The 12,529-nt window shown below is 37.4% G+C and overlaps 1 protein-coding gene across 1 annotated transcript; it reads left to right on the forward strand.

Moving 5' to 3' along the window:
- The first annotated feature begins 730 nt into the window (after nucleotides 1-730).
- On the forward strand, nucleotides 731-6,319 carry LOC121381468 (zinc finger protein 862-like). Its single transcript, XM_041510787.1, has 5 exons — nucleotides 731-919; nucleotides 2,326-2,330; nucleotides 2,981-3,054; nucleotides 3,885-3,962; nucleotides 4,743-6,319. Exons 1-5 carry the CDS (start codon nucleotides 731-733, stop codon nucleotides 6,317-6,319), a joined length of 1,923 nt encoding a protein of 640 aa, XP_041366721.1.
- The last annotated feature ends 6,210 nt before the right edge of the window (nucleotides 6,320-12,529 follow it).

The following is a 12,529-nucleotide window of genomic DNA, read 5'->3' on the forward strand; positions in this document are numbered from 1 at the left end:
TGAAGTCAATATGCTACCCAACAGAAGCAACATTTTCATCTGCAACAACTAGGTGGGGATGTCAACATGAGCTAACAGCAAGAGAAAGTTACTTGAATCAAATTAGTACCCTTCATCAAAATGTCAACATCAGTGATTGTGGGCTTTTTTTAAGTGCATGTTATTCCCATTTAGGTGCTTCCCCAGATGGTCTTGTTGAATGTGAATGCTGTGGTAAGGGATGCATTGAAATTAAATGTCCATATTGCATGAAGGATGAAAATGTACGTGGTGGGAAGAATTCATGCTTAGAAACATTGATGGGGCTCTTCGGTTGAAGCGAAATCATCCTTATTTTTATCAGGTGCAATCTCAACTGCATGTTTGCAATTTGGAGTATTGTGACTTTATAGTGTGGACCACAGATGATTTGTTTATGGAGAGGATTGAGCCCTGCCCTGAACTTTGGGAACAAATTACTTTAAAATCTACCAAGTTTTTTTTACAACAGTAATACTTCCGGTGCTAGTCAGTCATCTGTTCAGTAAGAAGACCACAACCACTGACTGATTCCACTAATCAGGTCAGCCTTACTGCAGCAAAGTCCAAATCTATAAAACAGGGAAGGAAGAAAAGTGTCAAAAAGCTGTGTGTTAGGAAAAATAAAGTGGGATCCCCATCATATACCAGTACGCTCGGTCAAGTGGACACCCATTGTAGTGATCATGCCTCAGCAATTCCTGTGGATAAAATGGTCATTTCAACAGGACATGACAGTTCCGATGATGATGCGACACTGTACTGCATCTGCAACAATTCAAACAGCGATTCCAAAATGATAGCTTGCGACTCGGCAGATTGTCCCCACAAGCCATTCGAGTGGTTTCATTTTTCCTGCATGAAGTTGAATGAAGTTGAAGAAAGAACCGGTAGGAAAATGGTATTGTTTGGATTGTGTGGAGAAAGAAGCTGTGAACAATATTAAAACTTCTAAGATAAAGAGAAGGAAATAATCCTTAACTTCAGAAAGACATACATGTGCATATAATTAACTTTTATTTAACCTGTATGCATTTTTATTACTGGGTTGTGATTTTCATCATGTTTGTCCAGTGAAATCAACAGCAAGGAACTTGTAAGCTTGAATATACAAATTGTTTCCATGATCTTCAATTATTAAAGGAAATGGAGCTCAACAACACGTCTGCAGTTTTCTTGTCAGAATGATAAGGAACCCTAGCTGCACTGATGAGCCCTGGGAGGGCGAAACGTGTAAACAAATTTTAAAGCAAATTTTATTTTCTTTGCTAAACAGTCACACATACACCACTTTTCAAATCACAAGTACATCTACACTGTATATAAATCTCACCATTAAAGATGCAACATCATAGTTGTGAGTACCATATTTCACTTCGGTCAAAGGTATTTGAAGTCTTAAATAAATTATTAAATATGAATGTTCAGTGAAAACAAAAGAAACATTTGAGTGTGACAATAACAGTAATAAAGATTAGAATATGCAATACTGCAACGTCAAAAACATGAGTGTTAAATGGTTAGTAAGCAAAGCAAAAACTGTTTATAAATATTGCAAAGGTGTTTGCATTATTTGTAGATTTATTTATTTTATAGTACTAAATGAAGTACGGAATGACCATGGTTTTCGAAATGACCAAATCCGGTACAAATTGACCAGCAACATGTAATTACAAATACTGACAGCTTGACGATTGGCAACTATATAAGGAAAGCTGATATTGACAAAACTAATCAAACATAGCAAACTAATTTGTAACATCCACCAAGCATGTTACTGAATTTCTCAATACATGTATTATATTATTCGGCTGTAATATGTTTTATATATTAGTTTCAAGATTTGAGGCACAATCTACTTTTTGATACAAAAAATAACATGGTAACATGTTTCGCCCAACCCAGGGCTCGTCAGTGCAGCTTGGGTTAGCTTGGGTTACTACAGTTTCCTGTGAGAGAAAAAAATCTCAACAGATGGAAAAAGTAATAAACTGCAGACATGTTGAGTTTGGAGTTTTGAAATTATTTTGAAATTATTTTTGTTACGTCTCAAGTCCTTCATGGCTGCTGTTCTGTAAAAATATATATTGTTTGCCGTCATTCAAATGGCACAACTGATGGGCACATATTTGTAAGTGCACAACAAACAAAAACAACTATCTAAAAGTGGTTTTGAATTTTCTTTTGTAATCAGATGGTCAATGGGGCATGTCCCTCCAAGAATGGTAAATTTTTGTCGCACAGAGCTAATTACTCGCTCGACATGAATCCTCACATTTGCAATTTTCCTTGTGGATTCCACTTCAGATGCGGTCAGTTGGGATTTCCCTCATAAAAGCTGGATATCGCACCTCAGCTCCCGTACACAGCTACCATTTCCTGAATCTCGAATGAATGAATGAATGAATGTTTAACGACACCCCAGCACGAAAAACTGAATCTCGAAACCTCGGTCAGCCAAAATGGCATCCCCATAAATCAAATTTGACAGAAAGTCGCAATTAGCCGTCAAATGTTTGTCGCTCACTCTTCCACCCCATCCTTCTGAAATAAAACTAACAGTTCCTTGGGGTGTAATCCCAATGAGATATGTTGCTGTGTTGTGATGTTTATAGGTTGACCATGTCTGCGCTCGAGCTGTCATATTGGATGGTCGGTCTGTCAATAAAGAGCTCAAAACAGTCAATAATTACAGTTACTTTACGTCCAAAATATTTTCTAAAAACCATTGGCATGGTGTCATGAAGCTGTCTCTCTCTGGCCAACGCACTAGTGGCAGGAGCCTTTCATACATCACATTGGCAGTAGCCAGAAACACCTTCGATATGGTAGAATTTGACACACCAAACCGGTAACTCAGATCAGTGATGGAAAGATTTAGTCGAAGCCGCATCAGTGTTATAATAAATTTTTGGAATCTTGTCAACAAAGAAAGCTTATTTTCTGTTATTTCTGTTTTTAGCAAATCAAACAAAGCCATGAGTGTGACAAAACTGGACAAGCCAGGCCTGCACAAATTGCACGAACGATCGTTTCGTTCGTGCGTCGGTTATGCAAATTTATTTCGCATAACCGATTTACCGTTCGTGCAAAACTTTCTGAATAAAATGTCCTAGAGTCACCGGTTTTCGATCGCTTAAGCGAAATATATGAATAAAATATAAATAAAAAATTATAAGTATTTAATAATTTTTCTCTCGGAACAAAAGCAGTGACTTCCGTGTTCGTTTTCGTTCTTGTGGTGACATCAGTGTTCGCACATTCTCGCACTATTGCAATTACAAATGTGAACGATCAGAAACGCGTGTCGATCGAAAACGTGTGACCGTACGATACATCGCGGGTACAAACAACTTGACTGGTTTCCGACATGTGTTATTATAATTAAATGTTACGGAAATGGCAGATACCAGTCTAGCTAGAATACTTATATTGTGAAGTGTAAGATATTCTCATTGGTTGTTGGATGTCACCGAAGGGAATTCCTTCAAAATGCGGCCAATCAGAAATTGCGATACTTCCATTAATAAACGTTAATCGGTAAACTTCGGCTGATTACGGGAAATTGTCAAATATCACACATGGCGATGATTTTCCAATGAAAAAAGTTATCATGGCGGCGAAAGAGACAGTTTCGGCGAAAACGTTTAAGAAATGGCCTTTTTCGAAGTACTTTGATTATGTGTTGAATGATGATAATCGTATAGAAGAAATTAAATGTATTCCTTGTAGTCAAAAATGGTCGGAAATTGTAGCCGAATCCAAAAAAAGACAACTTCGTGGTTCAGTACTTAACAACGTTAAACAATACATCGATGGAGTGAAGTATATTCACAGGGCAAATGTTGATAGACATTGTAAGCCAGGTTCTCTCCACGAGTTCGCAGTGAATCTTATCAATCAGGAAAAGAAATCGAATGAAGGGAATCCAGACGAAAAGGAAGGTAAGTGATTTTTGTTTTTGTTTTGCATTGTAATAAGAATAAAACAAATTGAAAGGTTCAATCTGTCATTGATGGGATATATATTTGTAAATGAATAAAAATAATAAAATTACATAATATAAAAACTGGTGTGGGATTTACCTCAGTCAATTAATTCAGTTCTTTATTAACCGTAAAGTAAAGCGGCTCATTGGTATAAACAACCACCTCAGTGAACACATCGGTTGGGTTTTTTCTTGTTCCAACCGATACCCCACGACAGGTACTGTCCTATGTGGGAAAATGCATATAAAGATCCCTTGCTGCATTTCATTGAGAGAAGCACATGTGGCCGGCTGCAATGGATTTCCTCTTATTATATTGTCGTCCTTAACTATGTCTATGACGCCAATATTATATAACCGTAAATTAAATGTGTTTAGTGCGTCATTAAATAAAAAAAATCTTTCTTTCCATAAAGCACTAGACAACTCAGGTCACACCAGTGAATACACGAGACATATGCATTACACTCATACCAGATCAGGAGTACATAAATACACACACACACACACACACACACCAAAACATATATATACATACACACACACACACACACACACACATACATATGTATGTATATATATATATATATATATATTTTTTTTTTTTTTATATGTATGTATGTATGTATGTATGTATGTATGTATATATATATGTGTGTGTGTGTGTGTGTATGTATATATATATATATATCTATAGACCTAAAGTTTCATTGTATTTAATTGTATTTAATTTCAGAATGTACAGAGCCTACAGCAGAGAAAACCAAAGATGATAAGAAGGTTCAAGGTCATATTGACGAAATATTCATTTCACAGTCATCTTCATCATATTCGAAATTATTTCGTACAGCCTTGTACATTGTCAACCAAGATGAACCGTATACAAAGTTTAAAGCATTGGTCAAATTGCAAAAGGCAAATGGTGTTAAAATCATGGATGGAAAATCTAATCGTAGTGCCTGCAAGGAGATGATCCACACCTTAGCAGAAGTTGTTAGACAGGATGTAAAAAATATTTTGAAAACCTCTAACTTTATGTCAGGTATGTGTGATGGATCGGAGGCAAGAAAAAGCAGAGAAGAAAAAGAGTTGGTGTTTGCAAAGGTTGTTGTTGGGGGCAAACCTGTATGTGTATTCTTAAAATGTCAACGAATGAGAGACTTTGGTGGCACAGATGCAAGCTCCTTGCAGAAAGCATTTGTAAGTGCTTTTGAAAGTTTTGATGTTGACATCATTCTACAGGATTCACTGAAGTTGATATCTGTTTGTGCTGATGGTGCCTCGGTCAATATGGGAGTTATAAATGGTGCCATGACAACTCTAAAAATGCATGTACCATCTCTCCTAGTGGTGCACTGCTCTTTGCATAAGCTTGAACTTGCTGTGGCTGATGCATATAAAAAATCTTCTGAGTTTAAAGACATTGATGACTTTATGATGAATCTGTTCTACTTATTCCGGAACAGTGGGAAAAATTGGCGTCTGATGCTCCTTATAGCTGAAAAGTTGGATGTGAACATCCGCAGACTTCCCAAGGTTCACGGCACCCGATTTCAAACCCATAAAGAAAAGGGCCTGCAGGTTCTTTTGTATAATTTTTGTGTATTGCTTATTTTTGCAGAGAATGCAATTGAAACGCGTGGACTGGTGACTCCAGTCATGAAAGACAAAATCCGTGGCTACCATCGCAAAATGCTTCAGTTTGAATTTGTTGGGTGCGTTGCATTGTACCACGAAGTTTTGCAAACAACAGCACATGTTACCAGTGTATTAGAGGCTGATGATACATTAATAACTGACATCTTTGATGTGTTAGAAGAGTGCCATGAGAAACTTCAAGAAATCAGTAGCAGGGAGAAAATAATGCCACCTGAAGCTCTAGGCAGTTTTGAGTGTAAAAAGAATGACGACGATTCAGTTACTGTTATGAAAGCAACTTCTACGAATCTTCCATCAAGACTAGTTTTGAGAGACAAACAAAAGTTAACTGCAAAACAGAGAGTCAATTTAGAAAAGAAACTGGTAAAAGAAGTTACACACACGCAAGAATTTCAACTGACAAAAGTTGAGGCAGGAGAAAGGAAGATGACACATGTTAAGACATCACTAGTCAAAGACATTGACATGTGTATTAAAGACAGATTTGACAGTCTGAAAGAGAATGATGTTATAAAATCCATGGTGTTTGTCGACCACACGCGATGGGATCCAACTGATGACAACTATGGAATCTCAGAGATAGATACCATAGCTGAACATTTTTCTGAATCTCTTGCGAAATACAAATTCAATATTCCAAAACCGAATTTCTGAAACTGAAGAAATTACAAACAAAGAGATATCCGACCATCAAAAACAAATTGACCTTCTGGTCAAAGGTATTTGAATATCACAAAGAAACATTTCAGAATATACTCTATGTAATCGAATTATGCCTTGTCGTTGCTTTTGCCCAAGGTATTGTTGAACGTGGGTTTAGCCGGGTTCGCAAAGTAATGCCTGATCAGAGATGCACAATATCAAACAGTTCACTGGACTACTTGTTGGTTGTAAACCTCAATCATAGCATTCTGCAGCAGCTCCATCCAGAATGGGAATATGAGGAAATATTAATTAAACAAGCAGTTGAATCCTACATGAAAGCAAAACATTGGCGATGGTCATTAAAAAGTCCAGCAGCAACTGCATCAACTTCCAGGGAAGGTCAAAGTCACAGTGACCAGGACGTTGCCATGGAGTGTTCGGATTCTGAGTCTGATATGGACATTGACAGTTTCAACTGCTCTTCTGATGAGGAAGACGATGACATGTCCGCTCAGTAAAAACAAACTATATACATTACATTGGCACAAATGCTAACTATATTATAAATCTTGAGAGATTACCTTACACATATTAGTTTTTATTTTAACTTTAGAAGATCAGAAGATTACCAATTTTGTGTTAGTTTATTTTTTTGGGTTATTCTACATGGACCAATGTTTCACTGGTTTGACAGTTATGGTTATGAGCAGATATCATTGTACTAAATATTTGGAACTAATTTTCAAAACTGTCTTATGCTTATTATATATGATTCATGAATATAAACTTGAAAACCTGGATTGACATTATGATGAATCATTACTAAATACAAGCAACAATCATAATAAGCAACAACTAATAAATGAAGAATTCAAATAATTTACTGCTACATAAACTTTGAAGCAGGCTATAACCTACCCCTTATGACAGCTAATTTAAAACCAGATCACAATGCTTACAATAGAAAAGTGTAAAAATGCTATCTCATTGGACATTTTTAATATTCTATTTATATGGTAATTTTTTTTGTGACCAAATATCTTTCATCAATAAATACCACCTTTATGATATTTAGTATGTCTGTTGTTTATATATAGTGATTATACACAATGATAGGTCATCATTATACTAATTCAAATTTAATTCAAAAAATTAAAGTTTTGAGAACCATATCTACTAAGAAAAATTTGACTGTATAAGTTTGACGTGTATACTATAAAGGTATATTATTACAGTTCATTTTTACTTCAACATGACAATGGTGTTCTTTATTAAAATTATTTTAAAGTTCTTTTTCATTTTTTAAAAAAACCGGTTATGCAAATCAAAATAGGTTATGCAATTTTTTTTTGGCATAACCGATTTTCCGGTTATGCAAATTTTCAATTTGTGCAGGCCTGCAAGCCAGTATAATACTTGACCTTGTCATCATCATTTTTGAAATCTTCTGGTTTATGGAACTTCAATTTCCTCGCGCAGTTTTTCATTTTCCTCCTTAAGCACCACAATTTCTGCTGTTGCTACTCTAAGCTTTTCAGGGTCAGACATATGGGCATCCTCCGTTTCGTTATCTACCTCAGGTTCGGTATCTGTACCGGAAACAGCTCCCCCCTCTTCAAATCCAGAAGAGTTAAAGCAGCTGCCCTAGTCTGGTTTCTTTTCGGTTTTGTAACCTACTGTATCTTTGGCCCGGATCAGTTGAGGTACACTGCTTGTAACCCAGGTTTAAAGAAAGCACCCAATCTGGGTTGGTTTCATCATACAAAGTTGATGGCTTTCCTAAAAAAAGAAGAAAAAAAGACATAATATGAGAGACTGATAAATATATGTACATGTATGTGGGGAAATCTTTCCTGTAAGACTTCCAAATATTCCTAACATGCATACATGTATATTTGCTCTTAAATATGTTTTACGGTTATTAATAGCTTGGTATATTTTTGATCACACAACAAATACTGAATTAACATACACTCATACATTATGTACTGGAAAATATACACGTCTGTCCACACACACACACAACTTTTTATTTATCAAAAAAAGAAATAATCTCTAGAGCAAATTGTCAATATTTAAATGTGTTGTAGAGGTGCGTGTGTGTGGCTTTAAAAATAACCTGCTTGTTTCACCCCACCCCCAGTGACACACGAATGCGCATTATTCAGTTATTAAAAACATAAAAACGTACCACTAATAAAATGCCTGGAACAAACTACAATTTTCCACAGCTTTCTTTGTCAATTCCTGACAATTTATGGCTGCAAGCCAAGACCTCTTCCTTCGCTCACTTCTCTCTTTAGTATCTTCACCCTGATGAATTAGGACTTTAGGCAGTCGATAAAACCTGCTGTTCTCTTTTTCGCACCGTGAATTACAATCAACAATGGCACACATTGTAGGCATTATATTCAGATAAAGAAATGAAAACGGACAATAGCTTGTAAACAATGACGATAAAAAGATCACGATATGCTCAGCTGCCTATCAATATGGCCGACCGCAAGGCACTGTGGGTAATCCGTCGGAGCCGGGAACACTATATATTATGTATATTCTTTCAAATACTCGACTCAGAACCTACAACAGTAACAAGACCACAGAGACCATCGATTTTGATCCGGGGGTCAACAACCAACACGATGATGGAAGACAGGGGTAAGTTAGGTACTACATCAACAACAGCCAGCTGCCAAGAACATCTAGTATTTGTCACCAACATCTCCCTGGATGAGTCAGGTAATCTAGATCAAATAGTTGAGTCCGCCGGCTCCAATGACGTTAGTGTCCCATTCCAACCCCCTATAATTGCAAATGTAATGAATGATAGTGGTTTGGTTCAACTTGGACCTAGTGTCAACCCCGAGAATTCTGAGAAACCAACTTTCAATAAAGAGTTTATGCCCGGGCATAACAACCAGTACTGCACAATTTTTCCCAAGCTAACCACAGAAGTCAACGCAGCCAGTTTGAATGGAAGCTACACAGAGGTAAGCATGCAAGAGTCAATCAGTCTTGCAGGAAATAAAATACCTAAACCCAATGTATCGCCAGAGAAAGTAGTATCTACAACTGAGAGGAAACCAGATACACCATATACAAAAAGATCGGCTCGGTTAGGTAAACATAAAATACACCATTCAAATACTGGTAACCGTAGTCTACTAGAGGGATCTACCCCTATTAAAAGAAAAGCAGAAGTTCTGAGTCCCCCACAAGGAGATGACAGAGATAATATTAACCCAGAGATCCCGATTTCTAATAGGTGGAATACCTTGGAAAACATGTCTCAAAGCAGTATAGACTTTGACCAAGACTCCCTTGATTTTTCCACCCCTAAAAAACCCCCAAAAAGTAAACCTAATTTGCCCTTGACAGATATTAGACAGGTCTGGTTTGACAATTCAAACCCATCCACATATGAATTTCTTTTCTTACAAAATTCGATTTCTGAAATTCAAAAGCTACAAAAGCCACAAATTAGAAACCAAGTTTTCTTTTATTCCCAGCTTCAAAACGGTGTAACATTCATCAGAGGGGATGAAAGTTCACTTAAAATCATTGGTCCCTTCCTTACTCTCAGGCCAGACCCAGAAAATAATAAAGAAATTTTAATTTCATTTGGACAAATTACTACCCCCCCCCCCCCCCCCCCCCCCCCAGGAAGGCTCCTGCCTCAACCAGTCTTGCCCACCCACCCCATCCTTTTCGGAGGATGAACTTGACGCCCAAATCACTCAACCCATAACCCAAAGTCAAAACATCCATGTTAAACTAATGAAAATACATAAAAACAAAAAAGGAATCCAAATAGGGATCGAAAACACGTCTTCTAGCTCGGGCTACGATCACGTCCGCACTGGTCATAATGATACATTAATAGCCACCTCTGATGGTAGTGACCTTGCGGGGGTGGGGGGAGACTCCGATATGGCTGTAGATGTGTCTAATGATCAGGGTATAGTAAGTGGTCCGGGAGCGGTTACAGGGGGACCCAACCCGTACCACTCAAATCCCTTGGGTAAGCTTAAATCTAAGTTCTGGGCCGATCCGCGTGCTAGGTCCGACCCACGCAATGGACGCACCCCCGGGAACCACCCAAAGTTGACTGGGAGGTCCCTGGGGTTCTCCTTGGACTCGGACGAAGATGGTTTCCCCAAATACAATTTAAAATCAGATGATAAACTCTATTTGAAAAGCCAAGTTGGGGAGCCACTTCAACATTCCAAAAAACATAGGAAAGGAGTTAGGTTACCATCCACCAATGCCCACCCCAATAAGTCAAAAAGAAAAAGTTAGGGTAGAAGAATACCCACTTCTCAAAAAACCAATTTCTGAGACTATTTTACAAACCCAGATCACTATCAATGGAGGTAAAATCGAGGAGGCAACTGACTTAAAACCAAATAACTCATTTTATACGGCAGTCCCAATCGGTAGGAAAAAGGTAAAACCCAATCAGGGCCCAACAAATGCCAATACCGACCAAAATACTACTAATCAGTTTACGGAGGTTAACTCTACCAAAAGCATAAAGTCAGTGAATCCATACAGATTTATTGTTAAAACTAAAAATGTGGGATGTTCCGGTACTGAGCTGTTGACCAAACTGAGGATGAAAACCCCCCTCTCAACATAAAAAATGTAGTAGTTTGGAACAACCAGTACATGGACATCCTGCTTCACGAAATTTCTAACGAGGAATGCCATTTGCTTCAACGGAGACATCTTTGAGCTCTTTCCTTATGTCATCAAACCTATTAAGTGCTCAAAGTGCCAACGTTGGGGCCATACTGCTCGGGGGTGTAGGGCAAATCGTACATCCCCCACATGCTGGCGATGTGGTAAAAACCACCCTAAAAGACTGGGTCTACAACAATGCAGGGAAGAAATCTCCTGTGCTAACTGTCGCGGCCCTCACTATACACATGACAAGGGCTGCCCAGAATACAGGAGAGCACTTCTTGCATTATCAAAAAAAAATCAGAAACCTGACAACCCAAAAGTAATTCCCAATCAAACTAAAACTTTTAGTTCTAAACCAATTGTTTCAGGGACTGGGGGCCTCTACTCCAACATAGTTAAGAACAGGGTTGAAGAGGTGACCCCCAGTCTCCCTACTGTAATTAACCCGTCTTCCTATAACCCCTCTTGATCTTGTCAGGCTCCTCAGTGGTCTCTACATTAATGGGGGCTTTGAGGGGGAAACTATAGATTCTCCCACTCGCCCACAGGTTGATAGGGCCACTGTACGGGCCTGCCATATCTTAAAAACTACTCTTGGAATTCACATTAACCAACCAGATATTATAAATCGAACGTGCCTATGGTATGGAGTGCCATATGCTGGTGACTCTATATGGGAAAACCCTATTTCTACCGAGGCTCCAATAGTGAATAATAATAAAGTTACAATAGATTAATTACTAAGTAATAGTATAATAGAATTGTTTCTAACTATATTATGGGAGGCAATTATAATACTATTAATAAAAATATAAAAAATGGTAACAATCATGGGCTAAATATAATAGCCGATAATGGCCTAACTATTCTACAATGGAATGCTAAAGGCCTTAAATCTCAAAATCATGGAGATGAACTTAAATTATTTATATCAATTAATCCAAATATAGATGTCATCTGTATACAGGAGACATGGATTAACGAGAAACAATTAAAGAAAGCTATGTATCCATTTAAGATTGGGGGATTTACCGCCCTCTTTACGAATACTAATACAACCACTAGAGGTGGACTTGCATTTTTTGTTAAAAATAATATAGCTTACACTAAATTGCCTAAAATAGAATTACATGATAATATAGAGGTAAACGGAATCACTATTCATGGTAATAAAGATCAAATCGATTTATATAATATATATATTCACCCTGGAGGTAACCAAAAAGATATAACTGATACTCACTATAATAAGTTAATTAATACTGATCATAAAAGAATAATAGTAGGAGACTTTAATAGCAGAAATATCCTCTGGGGCTCCTCCATAACATGCAAACAAGGTAAAATGATTGAACAATTTTTGGATAACCATAATATGGCCTGTCTTAACGATGGGTCCATAACCCATATATCTGACCACAATGCAACTTGTACATGCATTGACATAACATTGGTTTCTTCCTCAATAGCCTCCATTTGTGAATGGGAAGTTCTTAATAATCTGGGAAGTGACCACTTACCTATCTTAACTAC

The sequence above is a fragment of the Gigantopelta aegis genome, chromosome 9 (genome assembly GCF_016097555.1).
Source record: "Gigantopelta aegis isolate Gae_Host chromosome 9, Gae_host_genome, whole genome shotgun sequence".
In the NCBI taxonomy this organism is placed as follows: domain Eukaryota; kingdom Metazoa; phylum Mollusca; class Gastropoda; order Neomphalida; family Peltospiridae; genus Gigantopelta; species Gigantopelta aegis.

Bases quoted from the DNA above. Each gene is read 5' to 3' on its own strand.
- LOC121381468 (XM_041510787.1), top strand. From the start codon at position 731: ATGGTCATTTCAACAGGACATGACAGTTCCGATGATGATGCGACACTG. The intron at 3,055-3,884 runs GTTCGTGCGTCG...ATTGTAAGCCAG, and splicing joins ATTGCACGAACGATCGTTTC to GTTCTCTCCACGAGTTCGCA. The intron at 3,963-4,742 runs GTAAGTGATTTT...ATTTAATTTCAG, and splicing joins GAATCCAGACGAAAAGGAAG to AATGTACAGAGCCTACAGCA.